General features: G+C 45.4%; 1 protein-coding gene across 8 annotated transcripts in view; it reads left to right on the plus strand.

Moving 5' to 3' along the window:
- The first annotated feature begins 4,675 nt into the window (after positions 1-4,675).
- ANKRD26 (ankyrin repeat domain containing 26) overlaps positions 4,676-26,644 on the plus strand; it is a 100,197-nt gene continuing 78,228 nt past the window's right edge. For all 8 annotated transcript variants that reach the window (XM_073651895.1, XM_073651897.1, XM_073651898.1 and 5 more), the window contains exons 1-6: positions 4,676-5,140; positions 14,450-14,564; positions 14,645-14,818; positions 15,692-15,798; positions 18,397-18,534; positions 20,387-20,544. In XM_073651895.1, coding sequence (XP_073507996.1) covers positions 4,935-5,140; positions 14,450-14,564; positions 14,645-14,818; positions 15,692-15,798; positions 18,397-18,534; positions 20,387-20,544 — 898 coding nt within the window. In that variant the 5' untranslated portion in view covers positions 4,676-4,934. The remainder of the gene's footprint in view (positions 5,141-14,449; positions 14,565-14,644; positions 14,819-15,691; positions 15,799-18,396; positions 18,535-20,386; positions 20,545-26,644) is intronic.

A 26,644-nucleotide genomic window follows, 5' to 3' on the forward strand; every position in this document is an offset into this window, starting at 1 on the left:
AGTACCATGGGCCAGAGATTCCCCGGAGCGGAGTACCGCTGGACAGCGCGGCCCAGAAGAGGAGTATCGCAGGCCAGCACGGCCCAGGAGCGGAGTGTCAGTGTACAGGTAATACAGGGATCACCAGTGACATTATACACAGGAGCTCTGCATATAGTGTACAGGTAATACAGTGGTCACCAGTGACACACACAGGAGCTCTGTATATACTACACTGCTCAAAAAAATAAAGGGAACACTTAAACAACAAATATAACTCCAAGTAAATCAAACTTCTGTGAAATCAAACTGTCCACTTAGGAAGCAACACTGATTGAGAATCAATTTCACATGCTGTTGTGCAAATGGAATAGACAACAGATGGAAATTATTGGCAATTATCAAGACACACTCAATAAAGGAGTGGTTCTGCAGGTGGGGACCACAGACCACATGCTTTCTGGCTGATGTTTTGGTCACTTTTGAATGTTGGTTGTGCTTTCACACTCGTGGTAGCATGAGACGGACTCTACAACCCACAGAAGTTGCTCAGGTAATGCAGCTCATCCAGGATGGCACATCAATGCGAGCTGTGGCAAGGTTTGCTGTGTCTGTCAGCGTAGTGTCCAGAGGCTGGTGGCACAACCAGGAGACAGGCCAGTACCCCAGAGATGTGGAGGGGGCCGTAGGAGGGCAACAACCCAGCAGCAGGACCGCTACCTCCGACTTTGTGCAAGGAGGAACAGGAGGAGCACTGCCAAAGCCCTGCAAAATGACCTCCAGCAGGCCACAAATGTTCATGTGTCTGCACAAACGGTTAGAAACCGACTCCATGAGGGTGGTATGAGGGCCCGACGTCCACAGATGGGGGTTGTGCTCACAGCACAACACTGTGTAGGACGGTTGGCATTTGCCACAGAACACCAGGATTGGCAAAGTCGCCACTGGCGCCCTGTGCTCTTCACAGATGAAAGCAGGTTCACACTGAGCACATGTGACAGACGTGACAGAGTCTGGAGACGCCGTGGAGAGCGATCTGCTGCCTGCAACATCCTTCAGCATGACCGATTTGGCAGTGGGTCAGTAATGGTGTGGGGTGGCATTTCTTTGGAGGGCCGCACAGCCCTCCATCTGCTCGCCAGAGGTAGCATGACAGCCATTAGGTACCGAGATGAGATCCTCAGACCCCTTGTGAGACCATATGCTGGTGTGGTTGACCCTGGGTTCCTCCTAATGCAGGACAATGCCAGACCTCATGTGGCTGGAGTATGTCAGCAGTTCCTGCAAAATGAAGGCATTGAAGCTATGGACTAGCCCGCCCATTCCCCAGACCTGAATCCGATTGAGCACATCTGGGACATCATGTCTCGCTCCATCCACCAACGTCACGTTGCACCACAGACTGTCCAGGAGTTGGCGGATGCTTTAGTCCAGGTCTGGGAGGAGATCCCACAGGAGACCATCCGCAACCTCATCAGGAGCATGCCCAGGCGTTGTAGGGAGGTCATACAGGCACGTGGAGGCCACACACAATATTGAGCCCCATTTTGACTTGTTTTAAGGACATTACATCAAAGTTGGATCAGCCTGTAGTGTGTTTTTCCACTTTAATTTTGGGGGTCACTCCAAATACAGGCCTCCATTGGTTAATAAATTTGATTTTCATTGATGATTTTTGAGTGATTTTGTTGTCAGCACATTCAACTTTGTACAGAACAAAGTATTCAATGAGAATATTTCATTCATTCAGATCTAGGATGTGTTATTTGAGTGTTCCCTTTATTTTTTTGAGCAGTGTATATAGTGTACATGTAATAAACTAGAGACGTCACTGGTGAGTCAGTGTAAATCCTTCATCTTCGCTCTTCTTCTTCATCTGGTACAGACTGCCATCACTTCTTCCAGCCAGGACTCATCTCTGCAGAAAATAACACACAGTTATCAATAAGTGATCTCTTCTAGAGCACATTCCATGCTTTTTCCCCGTCTTCTACACTGCGCCAGATGAAGAAAAAAAGTGGCATAATGCCGCCCTGCACAGTAACAGGACCCCCACTTTTGTCCTCCTCCCACATGGAAAACCGTTTCCTAAAAAGTAAATATTACAAAAGTAATCATGTCCCTAATTGGACCCTAAAGTAATAATGTTCCCCACTTGCCCCCATGAACTAATAATGCATGTTCCTCAATATGGCTCCCAAACAACAAATCAATCCAGGCCCCCATGTGTCCAGCCTTCCTGCCCCCCACCCTCATATATCAATCCAGGACCCCATGTGTCCAGCCCGCTCCACCCCCATATTATCAATCCAGGCCCCCATGTGTCCAGCCTTCCCGCCCCCTACCCTCATATATCATTCCAGGCCCCCATTTGTCCAGCCTGCTCCACCCCCATATTATCAATCCAGGCCCCCATGTGTCCAGCCTTCCCGCCCCCCACCCTCATATATCAATCCAGGCCCCCATGTGTCCAGCCTTCCTGCCCGCCACCCTCATATATCAATCCAGGCCCCCATGTGTCCAGCCTTCCTGCCCCCCACCCTCATATATCAATCCAGGCCCCCATGTGTCCAGCCTGCTCTACCCCCATATTATCAATCCAGGCCCCCCTGTGTCCAGCCTTCCCGCCCCCCACCCTCATATATCAATCCAGGCCCCCATGTGTCCAGCCTTCCCGCCCCCCACCCTCATATATCAATCCAGGCCCACATGTGTCCAGCCTTCCCGCCCCCCACCCTCATATATCAATCCAGGCCCCCATGTGTCCAGCCTTCCCGCCCCCCACCCTCATATATCAATCCAGGCCCACATGTGTCCAGCCTTCCCGCTCCCCACCCTCATATATCAATCCAGGCCCCCATGTGTCCAGACTTCCCGCCCCCCCCCCCCCCGGTATTTATCAATCCAGGACTCCATGTGTCCGGCTTGCTCTGCCCCCATATATCAATCCAGGACCCCATGTGTCCAGACTGCTCTCCCCACCATATATCAATCCAGGACCCCATGTGTCCAGCCTGCTACCCCCCATATATCAATCCAGGCCCCCATGTGTCCAGCCTGCTACCCCCATATATCAATCCAGGCTCCCATGTGTCCAGCCTGCTCCCCCTTCATGTGTCCAGCCTGCCCCCCTCCCATGTATCTATCCAGGCCCCATGTGTCCAGCCTGCACCCCCTCATTCATGTGTCCAGCCTGCAACCCCCATGTATCCATCGAGGCCCCATGTGTCCATCTTGCACCCCCTCATTCATGTGTCCAGCCTGCACCCCCCATATATCCATCCAGAACCCATATGGCCAGCCTGCACCCCCATTCATGTGTCCAGCCTGCACCCCCCTTCATGTATCCAACCTGCACCCCCCATATACCCACACAAGCCCCCCCCACTCCACCCCATACACCCATCCAGGCGCCCTATGTGTCCAGCCTGGCCCCCCATATAACCATACAGCCCCTCCCTACCCCATATACCCATCAAGGCTCCCCATGAGTCCAGCCTGCTCCCCCATATACCCATCCAGGCCCCCCATGTGTCCAGCCTGCTCCCCCATATACCCATCCAGGCCCTCCATGTGTCCAGCCTGCCCACCCCCCCAAATATCCATCCCATACATTAAAAAAAATCAAATACTCACCTATCCCATTCCCTGTAGGTCCGATGTACTCAGCGTGTCTTCTGACTCTGCAGTGCTCAGAGCAGAGGGCGGTAGTGACGTCACCTCGCCCTCTGCCCTGAGACGTCAGAATTAGAAGATGCTGACGTCACTGGAACTGCGGGGAAAGAGGAGAGGTGCGTATCTGAGGAGCAGGTGGGGAGGTTCTCGTTCTCCGTCCGGGAGGGGGGCGCTCTCCCTCCCCCCCCGACTGATGGGCCCAACATCAAGCCTGTGTCCCTTCCCCCCCGGGTCCCAGCACTTACCTGGGTGTGCCAGGTGGTGACGCCTGCAATCGCAGCAGGTAAGGTGTGCGTGCGTGTGCGCGCATCTGCCTCCCGCGCTTTTAAAGGGCCCGCGTCCCTATTTTTTTTCTTCCCTCTTCCTTTCCTTCTTTCTCTGGGGTGGGGCCCACCAGGCATTCCACTGGCACCCCGACAGGCCAGTCCGAACCTGGCTGTGTGTGAATACGGCTTTACACATACAAAAAATCAAAACCTTATAGTTTGAAGTTTATGAAAAAATAGGAAAGTTCTGACTGTTACAACTATGAATAAACAAAAAAATAAATTATTAGGCCACGTTCACTGTTTGGTCAGTATTTTACATCAGTATTTGTAAGCCAAAACCAGCAGTGGGTGATAAATACAGAAGTGGTGACGTGTTTCTATTCTACTTTTCCGCTCCTTGTTTTGGCAATGTGAGCATGGCCTTAAAGTTGGGAGCTATGGGACTACTAAAAGTCTGAGCCTTGTGATATAAATATACTATCTCTCCTCTATATCTATGCGACATTTATGGAGACATTTTCCCGCCCTAGCTGCCATCATTCCTTGTTCTAGAGTTGCTATCATGAACGAGTTCCTGCAGAATTCTCAGCGCTGCAGCGAAACGTCCGCCAGTCCCCACAGAGAGGCCGCCGCGCCTGCGCTCTGCACACAGAAGAAGTCAGTCGCCTTCTGAGCTACCATGTGACCATCCTGGCATCAACCCTCGGGTGTGGGCGGAGCTCCGACTGTGCGTAGTGTCGCTTTACCCCAGCCGCTTCTGATTGGTTCTTGCCTATAGTAACCGTGCGACGCTTGGGGGAGGCGGAGCTTAGCAACTGGTAGCTGGGTTGTGTACCCTGGGGTGGGCACGGTGCAATCCGTGGGGTGTTATTGTGATCGGCGAGGTAATGCCCTCAGCATGGAGCGCTCCTGTGTACTCCGCTACGTGTGAGGGTGCGCTATAGACCAGGCTGGTCTTGTCCTGCTACCAGCACTTCTCGGCTCAGACTACACCATCTCTTAAAGGGGGCGATGAAGAAGATATTCGGGTTCGGGAGGAAGAAGAAGAGCTGTCCCCCCTCCAGCACATCGGAGACCGGCAGCGTCCAGTCCGCCGGCTATGAGCTGAAGGAGAAGGAGCTGAGCAAGGTGCACCGAGCGGCCTCCTCCGGGGATGTGGCCAAGATCAGGCAGCTGCTGCACAAGCAGGACGTCAACCAGGTGGACAAGGAGAACAGGTGAGCAGCATAGTGGGGAACCACAAGGTCCATCATGCCCACCCACTGCTGCTATCGCCAGAACGGCCACTTTTACTTGTACTGGTCTCTGACACCCTGATTAAGGGTGCAGGTCTCTGGGCTGTGGGTGCAGGTCTCTGGGCTGTGGGTGCCGGTCTCTGGGCTGTGGGTGCCGGTCGCTGGGCTGTGGGTGCCGGTCGCTGGGCTGTGTGTGCCGGTCTCTGGGCTGTGTGTGCCGGTCTCTGGGCTGTGTGTGCCGGTCTCTGGGCTGTGTGTGCCGGTCTCTGGGCTGTGGGTGCCGGTCTCTGGGCTGTGGGTGCCGGTCTCTGGGCTGTGTGTGCCGGTCTCTGGGCTGTGGGTGCCGGTCTCTGGGCTGTGTGTGCCGGTCTCTGGGCTGTGTGTGCCGGTCTCTGGGCTGTGTGTGCCGGTCTCTGGGCTGTGGGTGCCGGTCGCTGGGCTGTGGGTGCCGGTCTCTGGGCTGTGGGTGCCGGTCTCTGGGCTGTGGGTGCCGGTCTCTGGGCTGTGGGTGCCGGTCTCTGGGCTGTGGGTGCCGGTCTCTGGGCTGTGGGTGCCGGTCTCTGGGCTGTGTGTGCCGGTCTCTGGGCTGTGTGTGCCGGTCTCTGGGCTGTGTGTGCCGGTCTCTGGGCTGTGTGTGCCGGTCTCTGGGCTGTGTGTGCCGGTCGCTGGGCTGTGGGTGCCGGTCGCTGGGCTGTGGGTGCCGGTCTCTGGGCTGTGGATGTCAGCTACACTGTCTATAGTTATCTGCCGGACGTTTCATTCATTTGGATAAAGACGATCTGCTCCTAAAAGGAGAGAAATCCACTTCTGCTGTTATAGGGGTTTGGCCGCATCGTGCAATGGGTTCGGCACCGCCATGGAGCTTTATTTTATACATGGTGAAAATAAAAGGCCCATCCATTAAGTGCGGATTTCTCTAAAACTCCAAATTAAATTCTACAAGCAAGGGAAGGGTTAGTGGCCTTTACACATATGCTATTAGGAATGGAATTTCCTGATGACAGGAGTCCTAAAAAGGGTTACTCCCGTCATGGCTCATAATCGCCTATGCTTTTTTGTTCCTGCCTGGGGGGCTCGCGAAGCATGGGCAGTACCCACATAAAGCCAGCACCAGTACACCTTGCTTCACTGTGCAGCACAGGATGCTGATAACTCTGCATTGGGGCTGCCATTGGAGCCTTCTCAAAAACCAGTATATAAACGATCAGTGCAGAGCTCATACATTCACCTGTGATCGGCCATCTGTATGTGCAGAACATGCAGAACAGTGCATACAGTGGAAGGCAGTTCCTGCTCCTGTCCGGCTCGTGTTTGAACACACAGTGATTTAGACTTGACTCCCCAATATATGTGTGTGTATGTATATGTATATATATATATATACATACACACAGTGCAGACCAAAAGTTTGGACACACCTTCTCATTTAAAGATTTTTCTGTATTTTCATGACTATGAAAATTGTACATTCACACTGAAGGCATCAAAACTATGAATTAACACATGTGGAATTATATACTTAACAAAAAAGTGTGAAACATCTAAAAAAATATGTCTTATATTCTAGGTTCTTCAAAGTAGCTACCTTTTGCTTTGATGACTGCTCTGCACACTCTTGGCATTCTCTTGATGAGCTTCAAGAGGTAGTCACCGGAAATGGTCTTCCAACAATCTTGAAGGAGTTCCCAGAGATGCTTAGCACTTGTTGGCCCTTTTGCCTTCACTCTGCGGTCCAGCTCACCCCAAACCATCTCGATTGGGTTCAGATTTGGTGACTGTGGAGGCCAGGTCATCTGGCGTAGCACCCCATCACTCTCCTTCTTGGTCAAGTAGCCCTTACACAGCCTGGAGGTGTGTTTGGGGTCATTGTCCTGTTGAAAAATAAATGATGGTCCAACTAAACGCAAACCGGATGGAATAGCATGCCGCTGCAAGATGCTGTGGTAGCCATGCTGGTTCAGTATGTCTTCAATTTTGAATAAATCCCCAAAAGTGTCACCAGCAAAGCACCCCCACACCATCACACCTCCTCCTCCATGCTTCACGGTGGGAACCAGGCATGTAGAGTCCATCCGTTCACCTTTTCTGCGTCGCACAAAGACACGGTGGTTGGAACCAAAGATCTCAAATTTGGACTCATCAGACCAAAGCACAGATTTCCACTGGTCTAGTGTCCATTCCTTGTGTTCTTTAGCCCAAACAAATCTCTTTTGCTTGTTGCCGGTCCTTAGCAGTGGTTTCCTAGCAGCTATTTTACCATGAAGGCCTGCTGCACAAAGTCTCCTCTTAACAGTTGTTGAAGAGATGTGTCTGCTGCTAGAACTCTGTGTGGCATTGACCTGGTCTCTAATCTGAGCTGCTGTTAACCTGCGATTTCTGAGGCTGGTGACTCGGATAAACTTATCCTCAGAAGCAGAGGTGACTCTTGGTCTTCCTTTCCTGGGGCGGTACTCATGTCAGCCAGTTTCTTTGTAGCGCTTGATGGTTTTTGCAACTGCACTTGGGGACACTTTCAAAGTTTGCCCAATTTTTCGGACTAACTGACCTTCATTTCTTAAAGTAATGATGGCCACTCGTTTTTCTTTACTTAGCTGCTTTTTTCTTGCCATAATACAAATTCTAACAGTCTATTCAGTAGGACTATCAGCTGTGTATCCACCAGACTTCTGCACAACACAACTGATGGTCCCAACCCCATTTATAAGGCAAGAAATCCCACTTATTAAACCTGACAGGGCACACCTGTGAAGTGAAGACCATTTCCGGTGACTACCTCTTGAAGCTCATCAAGAGAATGCCAAAAGTGTGCAAAGCTGGCATCAAAGCAAAAGGTTGCTACTTTGAAGAACCTAGAATATAAGACATATTTTCAGCTGTTTCACACTTTTTTGTTAAGTATATAATTCCACATGTGTTAATTCATAGTTTTGATGCCTTCAGTGTACATACAGAAAAATCTTTAAATGAGAAGGTGTGTCCAAACTTTTGGTCTGTACTGTATATATAATGTATATGTTATTTCTTCTTTTTTTTTTTTTTTACATGTGATCCGGCCTTCTGAACCCAGCCTCAGGCTACATTCACAGATTCATGACTTGCTATCAGCAATGTGTAGGACCAACCGCATGTCTCCTGACATGAACTCAACACCCTAATAGGCGTATATGAATCTGCCGAATTTGAATCACGAGGCTCGCGACTGACGGATGTATGAATCTGGCATTAGAGAGTTAGCAACCAACACTGTATTTCCTCAATATTAATAATAATGCACCCTTGGTGTTTAAAGGTGTATTCCCATCTCCAAGATCCTATCCCAATATGTAATAGGAGTAATAATAATATTAGCAAATATCTCCAATTAGAAATGTAGCATAGTTCTTCTGATAAACTATGTCGCTTACCTCATGTGCAGGGCATTGCAGTAGCTTAGATATCCATGGCTACGACCACTCATACAGTGACAGTTAGTTGTTAGTGGTTGTAACCATGGATATCTAAGGTCCTGCAATGCCCTGTACGTGAGGTAAGTGACATAGTGAATCAGAAGAACTATACTACATTTCTAATTGGAGTTATTTGGTAATATTATTATTATTACACCTACTACATAATGTGATAGGATCTTAGAGATTGGAATACCCCTTTAAGTGTTCTATTTTCAGGAGTGCTCAGTCTACAGATATTATCCGGTGCGCTGGTTGGAACTATGGTCTCTTTAATGCTGCAAGCCAGAGCACTGGATCCAAGAGCTTGTAATCATGTGCACCTTGCTAGACTGCAGCAGTGATCGGTTACCTATGCAATAAGCAGCAAACATTTTACCTGTGTTATAAATCATAAGTGGCTGCTTTGTGGGGTAAAAAGTCCTGCCAGGTTCACGTTATTACTGTGGAATCATAATGGGACGCTGTCTGCTACCTCCATACGCCACTATTAGGAGGTATTGTAGATAGGAATAGATCTGTAATGCAGCATCAAACTGGAGATATTCAACCTGTGGATATCCCAACCTGTGCTCTCTCCTGTAGACAATGAATAGAGAAGTGGTGCACATGCTCGGTCGCTGCTTCATCCCTATGATGCTCTGCAGAGCCCAGATCTCAGGACCATTGGTATAATCCACCAATCCGCCACTCTTCATATATCCAGTTGCTACAAGACAGGTGGATTTAATGTTCTCATTCACTGAGTGCAAGATCTGACCACTGGGAGGTATAAAGGAGACCAATTTGCTAGAAAGGTGCGGGACTTCTCGGGGTGGAATAATTCCACTATACCGTCCCATAACTACAAAACCCTGTATTAGCCCAGTGCATTGTATTGGTCAGCCTGTGAATATCCCATTATATAGCCACATAATGGGATACATGGCCTATATGGTCTTGTAGGAAACAAAAGGTAAGCCATGCGGTATATTTTTCTATATGATCCTATACCGCAGTATACCAGTGTGACAAGCATAAGGACAATGTCTTGCCCTCCATTGGGTGACTGCAGTGTAAATCCATAGCGTGATGTGCCGAGGGCCTGGCTGCAGTAATGGTCATCTCTGCCTGCCCTTTGGAGTGGTGGAATTAGGTTAGGCCTTAAATCTTACTAAATCGTAATCCGATTACTTTGGTATCCGGTTACGATGTGGCTATAGGGAGTCACTAGTAACATCCTCATAGTAAAAGTCCCCCCACCACCACCCCGCATCTTCCCTGTATACATCGGCATGGTAACCACAATCCAAACTCTTGTCCATTGTCCAAGGTGCCAGTTTATCTGCACTTGTATGTCTTGTCTGACAATTGATCTTCTTGTTTGGCGTCCTCACATTCCAGTGATCTGCATTCTCCACCAGTGTCATGTTGACCCTATTCACTTCAGATCCTGTTTATATAGGCTTTGCTATCAACATTTTGTATATTTTAACTTGATTTTTATAATTGTATCTGCTTTGTAATGCAAATCTACATTAAAAATGGCACAATTTTGCTATTAAAAAATTGCAAAAAAAATTCCAAAATATACCCATCTTGTTTATTATCACTCTCAAGAAGAGATGCTTTTGAGGAAGGGGTTGATTGAAACTCTCCAAGTACAAATCAAATCCGATTTGCCTAAAGTGCAACTTTTTCTTCTGGAAGCATAAATTTTAGACCTATTTGTGTACATCTTATGGATTTCTGCATCAAAATCCTCACGTGTTGACAATTTCATCTTAAGCATGGTAAGAGTGAAATCCACACTAAGAATTGACATGCTGCAGATTTTAAAATCAGCGCAACTGGTCAATTTATGAGCGGAAAATTTCCGAAACGCGTTGATTAGTCTCATTAGTTTAGCTGGCACTATATTGCGCTGCGGTTTTTCTGCACTCAAATCTGCCCGGAAAATCTGCATTTACCTGAAACGTGACTAGGTGACCTTAGCCTATATTCATTTATACAAGGTCACAAAACTGCGGCCTTCCATTGAAGTGTTTGGTATGTAAAATTCCAGTAATGCTGCACAAAGACTAATCTACGAGAATGGGAATTTAAATCCGCAGCATACCATGTCTTTGTGGATTTTCCTGTTATATGTTGCCGTTTTCCCTTTGTCCTTTATCTTTTTGTAAAGATTCCAGCCATCCATAGTTTTCGACTGAATTATTGTATTGTTATCCCATGTAATTCCATAGTGAGAGGCCTCTAAAAATTTAAAGAGCCACTATAAAGAGCTGCTCCTCCCTGGAGGACCACCTGATACATGGACTTGTGTAATAGTGGCTATGTCTGGGCACATCAGCCCTATTCAGGTCAATGGCACTGCGCTGATATGCCAGGCACTACCAACTACCAATGTACCAACAACCATAACTAGTCGATTTTTCAGTTTTTGTGCTTTAATTTTTCCTCCCATTTTTCTAAGAGCCGTAACTTTTTTTTTATTTTTTCGTTGACAGTACTAGAGCTTGATGGACAAGTTGTAGTTTTGAATGACATCATTAATTTTACCATATAATTTACTGAACAATAGGAAACAATTACAATTAGAGCGAAGAGGAAAAAAAAAGACGTCAAATCCGTCATAGTTTTTTGGGGTTTTCTTTTTACCTTGTTCATTTTGCAGTAAAATTGACCTGGCAATATGATTCTCCAGATCAGTTCAGTTACAGAAATACCAAACTTTGAGTTTTATTTTTATATTTTAGTGGTTAAAGCAATTCAAACCTTAGTAAAAAATAATATGGTTAGTGGCGCCATTTTGAGAGACCCATGGCTTTTTTTTTTTCCTTAGATGGACCTGGGTGAGGGCTTTATTTTTTGTGTGCCCAGCTGATGTTTTTATTGACACCATTTTGGGCTACATATGATGTTTTGATTGCTTTTAATTGCATTTGTTGAGACAGCGTGGGGACTGGAAAACAGCAATATTGTTATTTTGTTTTGGCATTTAATGTATGGTTTAGTTAACTTTAATATTTGATAGATTAGACTTTGGACTTGTGCAGGCGAACATATTTTCAGTCCGGGTGTAATCTGACAAAACATCAGATCGCACTTGGACCAATGTTATTCTATGGGGCAGTGCACGTCTGATTTTTTTTTTTTTCCTCCAGCAGAATCTGTCCAAGGAAAAATCGTTAAATGCTTGATTTGCATCCTACAAGTATATTCAGATTGCATTCGGCCATGCAAGTCAATGAGTCCGTGGAAAATATCGGACTGCACTCTGTTGACATCTGAGTGCAGTCCGATTTTCATTGACTGAGAGAATGGAGAAGTTGGAGTATTTTCTTTTTCCCCATTTTCTCCTCATCTGAGAAATCTGATCACAGAGTTTGCTTAGCATAATCGGACCGATTTTCTTGGATGAGGGATAATACGGTGGTGTGACCCTAGCCTTTTAGAGAAAATACCAAATATTTATTTATTTTTTGTCCCATCTCTGAGTAGTGTAATGGGTTTTGTTGCACTTGTGAGTCAACACCTCAGCCATTTAAATGCCTCTGTCAGAGATTGACAGTGGGATTTAAATTGTTATTCAGCAGCAATAGGAACTAGCTCTTGTCACTGCTCTTACAGGCAGATGCCAACTGTGTAACACAGGAATCCTAACAGTGTATAATATGCACACTGTTAGGATTCTGCTCTTTTTCACAGTTCAAGCAATTGTCACATGAATACCCTTATGCTTTTTACATACTTGTGTTCACGTGCCGAACAGTTTCTCTTCCACTTTTCTCAATGTTCCATTCAGAGAAGCAGAAACTGGGTGGGATAGGTGAAAAAATTTAGTCAACTGTGTTTTTGTACCCGACTAAAAGACAGACAACTTGGACTCGTGGACGCACTTCAACAATGCAGTGCGAACAGGGCCTTAAAGTGTACAATGTAATGATTTGTCTCTATGCACCTGCGGATCACCCACGGACATGTGGCGCGTCTTTCCAGACCGCAGCATGTCCATTTCTCTTGCGGGTCCGCATGTGGGCTTTATCCATAGACCTAACCTCTATGAGGAGAGTCCGCAGGTGAAAAAAAAATGGCACCGCTCACTTGCATAGATGAGCGGAAGCCGCCGGCGGCTCTTCCACAGCGTCTGGGGCCACATCGTGGGCACATACCCTTGTACTGCCCCCAAAAAAACACTTTTGTACAAAGTAACTCCTTTTATATACATACAGTGACTGCTTATTTTTATTTTCAAAGAGGAATTTCCTGTAAGACAAAAAATTCAAAAACTGCAGCTCCTACGATTTATTATTTTGTGCAGACAGTATTTTCCATAGTTCAGTGTGTATCAGGTCATTCACTCCAGATACAGATCTGGCGGCATCTGCAGAGCCATGTAACATGGTTGATATAGAAACTTAATGCGTCTTAGGAGCACTGCTCTGACATGAGAGGCCTTCACCCTGCTTGGCCTCCATCCTGGTACCAGGAATGGTCGGTACATGGGCCCACCTTCTGAGGCACAGTGACATGTCCATAGTGTTTATTGCTTGCACCAGAGAAGCTCCAGGCCTCCTTTTATTCCTGGCCCATACTCCTAAGGATCAGTGTTATCCCTGGGGCATCCTCGGCGTCCCTCTCTCCATCCTCTCCCATGTCCGTGTGGACATAAGGCATTTGTAACTTTCCATAACCCCATGTTGCTGTTATCTTAAAATGTATGGACTCCAGTTTATGGTGGATATCAGTGGGAATCCTGCCTCCTGGACCATTAATGTGAACCACATATGGAGTAGCCAATGTAGCTCTCTATTGGAGACTAACCCTTTGGGATGCTGGCTAATTAAGAGGACTTGTCACCAAGTCACAAGTGTCCAATTTTTGTTTCTATTTCATTCCCAATGCTCACCGGAGTACCACGTTTTGGTTTAAAAAATAAATAAATAAAATCCGCCACTTGGTTCCAAAGATACGATCCTTCTTGTTTTGTGCTATTTTTTTATGGTTTTTACCAAGTGGGCGTGGCTCACAGAATTCTCTGGAGGCGGGTCATTATGCTGCTCTGCATAATTACACGGTGAGCACCACCCCCTAGATAAAGCCCATAAACATTGGAACTAAGTGAAAAGGCCCATATCTCTAGACCAGTATGGTACATTTTAAAAAAGCAACAAAAAACTGAATACTCAGGAAACCAGTAGGAATAAACTAAGCAGAAAATAGCAACTTTTGAAATAGTGACAGGTTTTCTTCTTTAAAGTGGTTCTGCACTAATGAACAATCTCTTACTAATGTGCCCAGGGAGGTGAAAATAAAAAAATATATACTCCACTCCTAAACGGTACCACCCCAAAACACTGGTCCGGCTAACACTAATTCTCATGTGAGAATGACCGTTAATCGCCTGCAGCATTCATATCATGTCCAAGTGGAAGAAACACTATTTCTCCTGGTTAGACTGAATCCCGATCTGACTCTTAAAGGGTTGTCCACTACTTGAACAATCCGAGTAGTGGACTACCCCTTTATTGTCTGCATTAATTGATTAAGTTGTAATACTTAAAGGGGTTTTCCCACATTCATTGTAATTGCAGGACAACCCCTTTTAGCTGTATAAGTGTTCATTGTTTTCTGATCTACATACATTGGTTTAGTACATCTCTTCCCTTCCTATGGCTGACACCCTGAAGCCCCCATACACAGTATATAGCTGTTGGACGAACAGTCGCTTTCTCGCTACTACAGTGCTTCTATGTATCAATGGCCCTTATATATTACGGATATGATCTATGCTAAAAATGAGATATTCCTAACAATTACCTTGTATTCTAGACTTTATACAACCCTCATCGTTCTCTTTTAGGACACCTTTGCACCTTGCTTGTGCAAATGGGCATCTGGATGTGGTGAAACTGTTAGTAGAAAACAAGGCGAAACTAAATGCTTGTGACAATGACAATCGATCTCCGGTGATGAAGGTAGGTGTAAATCTGATGGGAAATGGAGCGCTTGTGTGTTGGGAGCACTGGGAGTGTGTAATGCTCTTTTCTGTTATTAGGCTATCCAGTGTCAGCATGAAGCCTGTGCTACCGTATTACTAGAACATCGAGCCGATCCTAATGTTGTAGACATCAATGAGAACGCTGCTCTTCATCTCGCTGCTCTTATTCCATCCATGCCCATCGCCGTTCAGCTGCTCGAGCACGGTGCCAACATCAATGCAATAAATAAGGTCAGCCATCTGTTCCTTTTGTATGTCTCAAACCTTTGAGTATATGAAAGATAAAAACTGTGGTATGTCCACTTTAGTTTAACATCATCTTTAGCCAAAGTGAGAAAACTCAGTAGATTTGTGTACTTTCTTGAATTGGCAGGCAAGTATTCTTACCATTGATGTGCTACTCTGGAAAATAGGGTCTGCTTGAACTTTACTCAAAAAATGCCTAAAATAACTAAATGTAAGTAACAGACAACCTGCTAGCCTGTTAAGGTATAGATCCAGAAACCTGTCTAATGACAAGGAACTGGTCCCATTCTCATGCTGTATAACTTGTCATCCACTCTTTTCAGTTCCTCTTCATCAACCTTCTGCTAGCACAATAGGTGCAGGAACTGCCTTTCTGGTACTTCTCAGAATGCTTTGAATTTGCCATTGTACAATTCTTTGCATGCTCTAAAATAAAAACCCACCTCTCTGTTAAGCATGTATACTATTTGAAAGGCAGGATAGTAAGCGCAGAGAGTCAAAGACTCACCCCTACCTCCTGTAATCCATCTCTACTTCTCAGCTGTTAGAGATGGGATACACTTGACAATAAGCATTGAACAGCAAGTTAGACCGAAAGTAGACACCTAGTGGCTGTTGCATTGCAGTGATTTTTTTAGAGGGTAAGACTATACAACTTTTTAATAAAGTGATTTGCAGATTGTTTAATTAGAACATTTTATAATATGATCATCTTGTCTGACAGAATGCTGACATGGCGACCATTTAAATTTTTTTTTAGAGTGGCATAAGCTTGCTGTTATCTCTGCCCAGTGTGCCCCTGCGATCTCTGCCCGGTGTGCCTTCACAGTTCTACTAACATTTTTTTTTCCCTTTAAGGATGGCTGTACACCACTTATTCTCGCTATTACTGAAAATCATCAAGAAATGGTGGAGCTTTTAGTCAAAGAAGGAGCAGATTTAAATTTATGGGACAACAATGGAAGGTAAAAATCCCTGACAAGATGGAGACAAGAATATAACTAGGATACTTAGGTTTTCTTTGGCAAATATGTGAACTCTCTTATGACGTAACGTTTACATTGTTATCAATAAAGACCAGTCATTCTGTAGGTTTAAAGGGGTTGTCCAGCACTTAGATATCGATGACCTATTTTCTGCATAAGTCATCATTATTTGATCAGTGGCAGTGCTGGGTCCCTCAGGTCTTGCGTCCAGAAATGTATACAATACCTGGAGCTGAGACACTACATGTCTGTACACTGTGTGATGGCCTTTATCAGGTCCGGAGGCTCAGCTCCCATAGTCTTTTAATTGGATAATTGATAATGCTGTTTGATGTTTTGAAAACATTTAAAACCAGCCTTAGTGTTTTCTTCGTTTTTCCTCCATACTTTTATAAACTATATTCTTGACAGGTTCTGACCTACAGTGGGGAAAAAAAGTATTTAGTCAGCCACCAATTGTGCAACTTCTCCCATTTAAAAAGATGAGAGAGGCCTGTAATTGACATCATAGATAGAACTCAACTATGAGAGACAAAATGAGAAAACAAATCCTGAAGTCACATTGTCTGATTTGGAATGAAATTTTTTTCAAATTTTGGTGGAAAATAAGTAATTGGTCAATTACAAAAGTTCATCTCAATACTTTGTTATATATCCTTTGTTGGCAATGACAGAGGTCAAACGTTTTCTGTAAGTCTTCACAAGGTTGGCACACACTGTTGTTGGTATGTTGGCTCATTCCTCCATGCAGATCTCCTCTAAAGCAGTGATGTTTTGGGGCTATCGCTGGGCAGCACGGACTTTCAACTCCCTCCAAAGGTTTTCTGTAGGATTTAGATCTGGAGACTGGCTAGGCCACTCTAGGACCTTGAAATGCTTCTTATGAAGCCACTCCTTCGTTGCCCTGGCGGTGTGCTTGGGATCATTGTTATGCTGAAAGACCCAGTCACGTTTCATCTTCAATGCCCTTGCTGATGGAAGGAGGTATGCTCTCAAAATCTCACGATACATGGCCCCATTAATTCTTTCATGTACACAGAGCAGTCGTCCTGGTCCCTTGGCAGAGAAACAGCCCCAAAGCATGATGTTGCCACCCACATGCTTCACAGTAGGTATGGTGTTCTTTGGGTGCAACTCGGCATTCTTTCTCCTCCAAACACGACAAGTTGTGTTTCTACCAAACAGTTCTACTTTGGTTTCATCTGACCATATGACATTCTCCCAATACTCTTCTGGATCATCCAAATGCTCTCTAGCAAACTTCAGACTGGCCCGGACATGTCGTCCTGCTTAAGCCATTACATCTAGCACTGCAGGATCTGAGTCCCTGGCGGCGTAGTGTATTACTGATGGTAACGTTGGTCCCAGCACTCTGCTGGTCATTCACTAGGTCCTCCCGTGTGGTTCTGGGATTTTTGCTCACCGTTCTTGAGATCATTTTGACCCCACGGGGTGAGATCTTGTGTGGAGCCCCAGATCGAGGGAGATTATCGGTGGTCTTGTATGTCTTCCATTTTCTAATTATTGCTCCCACAGTTGATTTCTTCACACCAAGCTGCTTGCCTATTGCAGATTCAGTCTTCCCAGCCTGGTGCAGGGCTACAATTTTGTTTCTGGTGTCCTTCGACAGCTCTTTGGTCTTCACTATAGTGGAGTTTGGAGTGTGACTGTTTGAGGTTGCAGACTGGTGTTTTTTATACTGATAACAAGTTCAAACAGGTGCCAGTACTACAGGTAATGAGTGGAGGACAGATGAGCCTCTTATAGAAGAAGTTACAGGTCTGTGAGAGCCAGAAATCTTGCTTGTTTGTAATTGACCAAATACTTACTTTTCACCAAAATTTGAAAAAAATTTCTTTCCAAATCAGACAATGTGATTTTCAGGATTTGTTTTCTCATTTTATATCTCATAGTTGAGGTTTACCTATGATGTCAATTACAGGCCTCTCTCATCTTTTTAAGTGGGAGAACTTGCACAATTGGTGGCTGACTAAATACTTTTTTCCCCACTGTATATATATATGGCCACAGGTGACCTCAGGGAGACCAGAAAGGGTATTTCTAAAACATAGTTTTGGTTCTATGAGCACTTTGTTAGATGGCACCACTGCAGAGGCAAGGCAAGTGCGAAATATTTTATAGGATTCTCAGATGAGAAAATACTGGTTCTCCCACTTGTCCTATACAAAATGACTTTCACCCACTTCTTTACATCCCTATGTTGCAACTGTTCCCACAACTAGAGTTGGTGCAAATCAATTTACAGCACCCAGAACAGCGGTCAGGTCAGTAATCGCCTCTTGTCTGACGGCATCACCATCTCTGGACGGCATTGGAACACTATTAACCGGAAATCTGCAGGTTAATAGTGTTTTGGGACAGTCAAGGAGAAGAACAAATTTTAGCAGAAACTCTTTATGTTGCCCCATATAGCGGTAGTGATAATGGGGCCCGTTTATGTTATCTCATTAGGTCATCTAGAAAGGGTTTTCCTAATTGTTCACATGCTGTAATCCTGTTGTGTTCTAACTATACCACCTGTCACTTCTGCTCTACAAAATTCCATTTTTATTGCAGGACCCCTTTAATGATTGCAGCAAGTAATGGCCACATCAGTTTAGTGAAATACCTGCTCCAAAATAATGCTGATAGTTCTATAAAAGATTTGACGGGTTGGACTGCTGATGATTATGCTGTCAATGATAGCCATCATGCGTAAGTTATTTTATTTTTTTACTTAAAAAAAAAAAAAAAAAAAATGACTTCTGTAGTTGTAGCCATAGTGTAATCCAGGTGGGTTATATAATGGAATTTTGACAGTGGGTACATTAGTGATTAACACATGACTAGGTGGGACTCTCATAGAATCATAGAAGGTTAAAGTTGGAAGAGACCTCCAGGGTCATGGTGTCCAATCCCCTGCTCAATGCAGGATTCACTAAACCATCTCAGACAGATATCTGTCCAGCCTCTGTTTGAAGACTTCCATTGAAGGAGAACTCACCACCTCTCGTGGAAGCCTGTTCCACTCATTGAATAGAGACTTTACTTCTTAATAGCATAGTTTTCATTTTTCTTCATTAAAACTCTTCAATATTTATTATAAATATATTATTAAAGAGTAACTAAACTTTATTTTTTTTATACTAGAAGGGTAATTTGAATACATCTTGTAATATAAATAATGACCCCATTTTGCCTTCATGGAGAAAGTAGGTGCTGCACCAAGTGCATAGATCCTTCATATCTTGAGTCGCATTGCTCAACTATAAATGGAGGAGGAGAGCGCCTGTTTTCGCTGTATCTCTGTTAGAATGCTCTGAAGGAGAGATTGTGTCTAAGGAAAGCAGATAGGCAGTCTGAGGGCATGGTAAAGAGTATGACTGTAGCATGTCTTCACCTTTACTAGGGTGTGTAGAGAAGAACACAATGTGTCACAGTGAGAGTGCTCTGTACTTTTCCTAGGCATCAGGGGAATACTGTCCCGACACCTGGAATAGCTGTAGAGCGGTGAATGTGACATGCTGCTCACACTCTGCAGCTCTAGTCTCCCGGCTCTGTCATGTCATTACATTATGGCAAAAATGGAAGCTGGCACGATTAGGTGGGCTGCGCTGCAGGAATTAATAGCCTTGGGATTCTAAAACATTTTTTATTAATATCAATGCGTTTCTGCGCCGGACTGGTGCCTATCTCAAGGTATAAAACCCAAGTCACCTGGTTTTTATACCTTGAGAAAGGCTCCAGTTTGGCACAGAAACGCGTTGGTATTAATAAAAAAACATTTTGGAATCCCAAGGCAATTAATTCCCACAGCACAGCCCACCTAATCGTGCCAGCTGCCATTTTTGCCATTATACCTCTGGAGGAACCATTTCCTCCAGCCATGGGACAGCAGCAGTGGCTTTCCACACCTTTTCTAGGTGTTGTGTCTGCATACAACACCCTTAGGTGAGTGCTACCATTGCTTATACCGATCCTTTACCAAACAGTATTGCCCTATTTTGTGTGTGCTTCTGTCCCTCTCCAGAACTTCTCAGTGTCATTATATTATGAACATCACTGTGAAGAGAGATTCAGTGTGTCACATACACCACGTATAGCATCTATTCCCAGATACCGCTGAAATATTTCCCCGGTATCTAGGCTAAATGCAATGCGGAGTACGTAATGACACACAGCAGCTGTTTTCCTCCTGCATTTGTTCCACCTTGGTTTAAGAAAAAATCGGCATAGAAATTTAACAAGCTAATATCTCCACAATGAAGATGCGAAATAAATAATTTGTTTCATTCCGATCTTCACCTTTATCATGATGTAGCCAGGTTTGCATGTAAAAAGTGGTGAATGGTCCTCTTTAATGCACAGCTTGGCATCTACTTTCTCCATAAATTCAGCAAAATAGGGTAATTAACCCCTTTAAAAAATGTACCCAAATTGGATTTCTAACATAAAAATAAAGTCCAGTTTATTTGTGATATATTGTACTATATAGAGTCTATAGGATCTACGGTATACTGTGCTGAGGTTTCCCTTTTTCTTTGTCATCTTCCTTTCTCTCTTGCAGATGTTCGCAGTTAATTTTTGAACATGGCTCAAGGACTAAGCATAACTCTTCTCCTTACTATGGAGCCAGTAAAAAGAAGGGGACAGCAATGTATGGCAGTCCTGAGAGAGCAGCGGGTGCTGGATTTACACTGGGCAGTCCGGTTACTGACAAGGAAGGTAATGGCACTTCATTTAGTGGAGTCTTTCAGTCTATGTTTATTAGCAATTCTTGGTGGACATGGAGTGCGGTGTTTTGGTTTGTTTATGTAATTGGTCTGTAAATGCTTTCATATGGTTATTAAGTGGTTAAAGGACCTGAGAAGGCTTACTGTTCCCACCAATAAATTTGGTGTAAGGCTATGTGCCCATGATGCAGAAATGCTCCGGATTTTTCCTGAGCGTTTCTGCATCTCCCTGGCAGAAAAAACGCATGCGGATTGTACATGCGGATTGTACATGCGTTTTCCTGCCAGGGACAAGCGGATGTGAAGCGTTCTTCACATGCATTTCCGCATGCGGGTTGTCAAGCGCTTTCCAGGCGATTTTAGCATCACTTGGAAAGTGCTTGACAACTTGGTCACACAATATAAATCCACGCAACCGGCATGGATTTATATAGTGTGACCAAGTTAATAGTTGAAAAAAGATTAAAAATGGTAAAAAAAAATTATATTTACCTTCTGACGACTTCAGCGATTGCGTGACCCGTCACATGACTAAATGACGTCATGGCAGGTCCTTTTAGACCAACACGAGCCGTAGAAGAGACTGGACGCAGCGGAGAAAAGACCCGGGGCCATCAGAAGGTGAGTATAATGTATTTTTTTATTTTAATTCTTTTTTTTTACAGGTACTATGGTACCTGGGACTGGAGGAGAGTCTACTCTTCTCCAGACCCGGGTACCATCCACACATTGAATCGCTTAATATATGTGCACATGTAGTCATGCAGATATTAAGTGATTCAATGTGTAACGGGTCTGGGAGGCGGAACCTCTGGGCTACTATACAAGGGAGCGGTCCTTGTAAGGGAGCGGGTGGCGACCAGGCAGGCAGACACAGCAGGTGACCGGGACAGTCTCTGGGTGTACGGGCAGAAGGTCACGGCAAGTGATCAGGGCAGTCTCTGGAAGAACGGGCTGGAGGTCACGGCAAGTGACCGGGGCAGTCTCTGGAAGAACGGGCTGGAGGTCACGGCAAGTGACCGGGGCAGTCTCTGGAAGAACGGGCTGGAGGTCACGGCAAGTGACCGGGGCAGTCTCTAGGTAAAGGGTAGGTACGACCTGTGATGGCTGAACCTCCAGGTAGGCTAGCAAGGCAGATGGAGGATGTGTGCTCCCAGGTGAGCAAGCGAGAGTCTCTGGAATAGCAGGTGGTCACAGCACGTGACGGCGGAGCCTCCAGGTAGGCAAGCAGGCAGGTAGCGGAGAAGCGCTCCCAGGTGAGCGGGCAAGAGTCTTGAATAGCTGGTGGTCGCAGCACGTGACAGCGGAGCCTCCGGGCTGGCAAGCAGGCAGGTAGCGGAGAAGCGCTCCCAGGTGAGCGGGCAAGAGTCTGGAATAGCTGGTGGTCACAGCACGTGACAGCGGAGCCTCCGGGCAGGCAAGCAGGCAGGTAGCGGAGAAGCGCTCCCAGGTGAGCGGGCAAGCTGGTCCATAGACAGACTGACCGGAGTTGTAAGGCAGACCGTCGGACCTCAGGCAAGCAGGCAGGTAGCTGATGTGCGCTCCCAGGTGAGCGGGCAAGTTGGTCCTTAGACAGACTGACCGGAGTTGTAAGGCAGACCGTCGGACCTCAGGCAGGCAGGCAGGTAACAGGAAATCAGGCAGGATTAGGACAGCAAGCTGGCAGGAATCTGGCAGGTAACTGGCAGGTAACTGGCAAGGGACCTGAGGGCTGAAGCAGAGTAGAACGGTGCAACAACATTGCTCGGGCACCTCCATTTTGGAGGAGGTGCCTTATATATGGTAAAGTCCTCCGGCCATTGGCCGGGGACTCCTTAGGACGGCGCGCGCGGCCCCTTTAAGAGGGAGGGAGGGCGCGCGCGCGCGCCCTAAGCACAGTGGCCGGGAAGGAGCGCGCGCTGCCAGCAGAGCGGGAGAGGGACGCCGGGCACGGAGCAGAGCGGTGAGGGGAACAGCGTCCCTGCCTAGCAGAGGGCAGGGACGCCGGCACTACACAATGCAAGTCCATGGCGGCGAAAACGCCGCGTTTACGCAAAATAATTGGTACTGCTGCGGATTTTTCCGCAATGATATTCCGCAGCGGAAATTTCCGCAGCATGTGCACAGCACATGCGGATTATCATTGGGGAACATGGCAGGCCTTCTACCATGCGTTTTTTAAGCATTTCTGCAGCGGAATTGCCGCTGTGGAAACGCTTAAAAAACGCATCGTGGGCACACAGCCTAAGTCAATTCGCAGGACCCATTCCAACAACCAGATCAGTATTCTCTGGATGGGAGCCCTGAGAACGCCTCTATACTGACAGCATCCCTGGCTCTTCTTTTGATTAGCCAGCCTTGTATGATATCATCGTTGCTGCATGACACACATGTGACATCTTGCCAGGCCAGTTAATCAAAAGAATAGCTGTGAAATGCTGGCAGGTAGGAGACACTTCTCCGGCCTTCTGTCCAGCAGCCAGAGAATACTGACCTGGCTTTGGACTGTAAATCAGTTCACAACTCTACCCACCACCTGAGGCAGCTCATTTCTTGTTCCTTCTAAAACTGTGTGCAAGTGTACCTTTTTTTATAAAAGAATATATATATATATATATATATATATATATATATATATATATATATATATATATATATATATATATATATATATATATATATATATATATATATATATATATATATATATATATATATATATATATACAGTACAGACCAAAAGTTTGGACACACCTTCTCATTTAAAGATTTTTCTGTATTTTCATGACTATAAAAATTGTACATTCACACTGAAGGCATCAAAACTATGAATTAACACATGTGGAATTATATACTTAACAAAAAAGTGTGAAACAACTGAAAATATGTCTTATATTCTAGGTTCTTCAAGGTAGCCACCTTTTGTTTTGATGACTGCTTTGCACACTCTTGGCATTCTCTTGATGAGCTTCACCGGAAATGGTCTTCCAACAATCTTGAAGGAGTTCCCAGAGATGCTTAGCACTTGTTGGCCCTTTTGCCTTCACTCTGCGGTCCAGCTCACCCCAAACCATCTCGATTGGGTTCAGGTCTGGTGACTGTGGAGGCCAGGTCATCTGGCGTAGCACCCCATCACTCTCCTTCTTGGTCAAATAGCCCTTAGACAGCCAGGAGGTGTGTTTGGGGTCATTGTCCTGTTGAAAAATAAATGATGGTCCAACTAAACGCAAACTGGATGGAATAGCATGCCGTTGCAAGTTGCTGTGGTACCCATGCTGGTTCAGTATGCCTTCAATTTTGTATAAATCCCCAACAGTGTCACCAGTAAAGCACCCCCACACCATCACACTACCTCTTCCATGCTTCACGGTGGGAACCAGGCATGTAGAGTCCATCCGTTCACCTTTTCTGCTTCGCCCAAAGACACTGTGGTTGGAACCAAAGATCTCAAATTTGGACTCATCAGACCAAAGCACAGATTTCCACTGTTCTAATGTCCATTCCTTGTGTTCTTTAGCCATAAACAAGTCTCTTCTGCTTGTTGCCTGTCCTTAGCAGTGGTTTCCTAGAAGCTATTTTACCATGAAGGCCTGCTGCACAAAGTCTCCTCTTAACAGTTGTTGAAGAGATGTGTCTGCTGCTAGAACTCTGTGTGGCATTGACCTGGTCTCTAATCTGAGCTGCTGTTAACCTGCGATTTCTGAGGCTGGTGACTCGGATAAACTTAGCCTCAGAAGCAGAGGTGACTGTTGGTCTTCCTTTCCTGTGGCGGTCCTCATGTGAGCCAGTTTCTTTGTAGCGCTTGATGGTTTTTGCAACTTCACTTGGGGACACTTTCAAAGTTTTCCCAATTTTTCGCACTGGCTGACCTTCATTTCTTAAAGTAATGATGAACACTCATTTTTCTTTACTTAGCTGCTTTTTTCTTGCCATAATACAAATTCTAACAGTCTATTCAGTAGGACTATCAGCTGTGTTTCCACCAGACTTATGCACAACAAAACTGATGGTCCCAACCCTATTTATAAGGCAAGAAATCCCACTTATTAAACCTGACAGGGCACACCTGTGAAGTGAAAACCATTTCTGGTGACTACCTCATGAAGCTCATCAAGAGAATGCCAAGAGTGTGCAAAGCAGTCATCAAAGCAAAAGGTGACTACTTTGAAGAACCTAGAATATAAGACATATTTTCAGTTGTTTCACACTTTTTTGTTAAGTATATAATTCCACATGTGTTAATTCATAGTTTTGATGCCTTCAGTGTGAATGTACAATTTTCATAGTCATGAAAATGCAGAAAAATCTTTAAATGAGAAGGTGTGTCCAAACTTTTGGTCTTTACTGTGTATATATATATATAATATATTGTTTTAAAGGCAAAGGGCTATCACACCATATAATGATTTAATTTAGATTTCTCTTTTTGTTCATTCACTTTGCATTTTGTTCATTGATAAAAATAAATGATCACTTCTGTTTTTGAAAGCATGTTTACTTTGCAGCATTTTTTCCACATCTGCTAAAAACTTTTGCATAGTAGTGTGCATACACGTCCCCATCTATATATGAATATGTGTATGTATATATGATATAATTAGATCGCACATGTCCTAAGGAAATGCTTGCACATCACAATATAACCCCAAGCCAACTAAATATCAAGGATCTCTTTCTGTCTAGTTAGGAAGCTTTCTGATTGCACTGGATTGCAACAGCAAGACAACTCCAAAAAAAGAATGGTTTTGCAGTTGGTGGCCACAGACAGTTACCCTATCCTTATCCTTCCTGATTGTTCTCTAGTTTTGCATTTTTCTCTGCTTGTCACTACTGGTACCATGAGATAGTATCAATAGCCCACTCAGGTCGCTTAGGTAGTCCAGCTCCTCCAGGATGGCTCACTCATACGTGTTAGGATGCAGCAGACCCCCATGATAATGGCAGGGGCAGCACAGGTGCAAAATACTGATGCAGACAGCCACCCCCTCCATGAATTGGAAGATATGTGAGTGGCTGTGTAGTATTACAAATGCACACACTTGGAGCTTGCATTGGACACCAGTCACACAGATAGGTGTGATGCACATTGTCTGGCTTACAGCCTATTAATGAAGCCCTTAATTGTAAATCAAGCGGGCTGCCCAGCACTATATACATGCACCCCACAAGACAGACGCCCAAATGCACCCAACCAGCACTAAAGGGCCTGGCTGCATCCTGCAAAAAATGGAAAATAATGTATAAGATAAATACATTACATGAGGTATTGGTCGATATTTTGGCCAAAACACGTAAGCTCGCAACACGCTTCAAGGGTCCTCATACTTTCGAGTCCCTACACAAAAATTAAAAACACCATGTGATTTAAACATTCCCTAACTTTTTCTATTCACACTGGAAATTCTAAGCACAGTGGCCGGGAAGGAGCGCGCGCTGCCAGCAGAGCGGGAGAGGGACGCCGGGCACGGAGCAGAGCGGTGAAGGGAACAGCGTCCCTGCCTAGCAGAGGGCAGGGACGCCGGCACTACAGTACCCCCCCCTTTAGGCCCCCCCTTTTTTAGGCCAGATAGAAATTTAGCTAGGATGAGAGGGGCATGGATGTTCTCCCGGGGCTCCCACGTTCTCTCCTCAGGACCAAACCCCTTCCAATCTACCAGAAAAAAGGTCTTTCCTCTTACCCTTTTGGTGGCAAGAATGTTCTCTACCTCAAACTCGTCCTCAGCAGAAACCGGAGCAGGAGGCGTACCTGTAGACTTGGAAAAAGAGTTAAGCACCACGGGTTTGAGGAGAGATACATGGAAGGAGTTAGGGATCCGTAAGTTGGCCGGGAGTTTCAATTTATAGGCCACCGGGTTGATCTGACTGATGACCTCCAGAGGACCGATGAACCGAGGTCCTAACTTGTAAGAAGGTATCTTGAGTCGAACATATTTAGATGAGAGCCAGACTTTATCTCCTGGACGAAATTGTGGAGGATCCAGGCGTTTTTTGTCAGCGTGTCTTTTCATACGCTCGGATGACAGAAGGAGTGCGGACCGGGTACTCTCCCATATGGAGGAAAATTTGCTAACGAGAGATTCCGCAGCCGGGTTGTCCACAGAGGTGGAGACAGG

This window comes from Phyllobates terribilis, unplaced genomic scaffold (genome assembly GCF_046119375.1).
Source record: "Phyllobates terribilis strain yellow unplaced genomic scaffold, ASM4611937v1 Scaffold_11__3_contigs__length_659146591, whole genome shotgun sequence".
Taxonomy (NCBI): Eukaryota; Metazoa; Chordata; class Amphibia; order Anura; family Dendrobatidae; genus Phyllobates; species Phyllobates terribilis.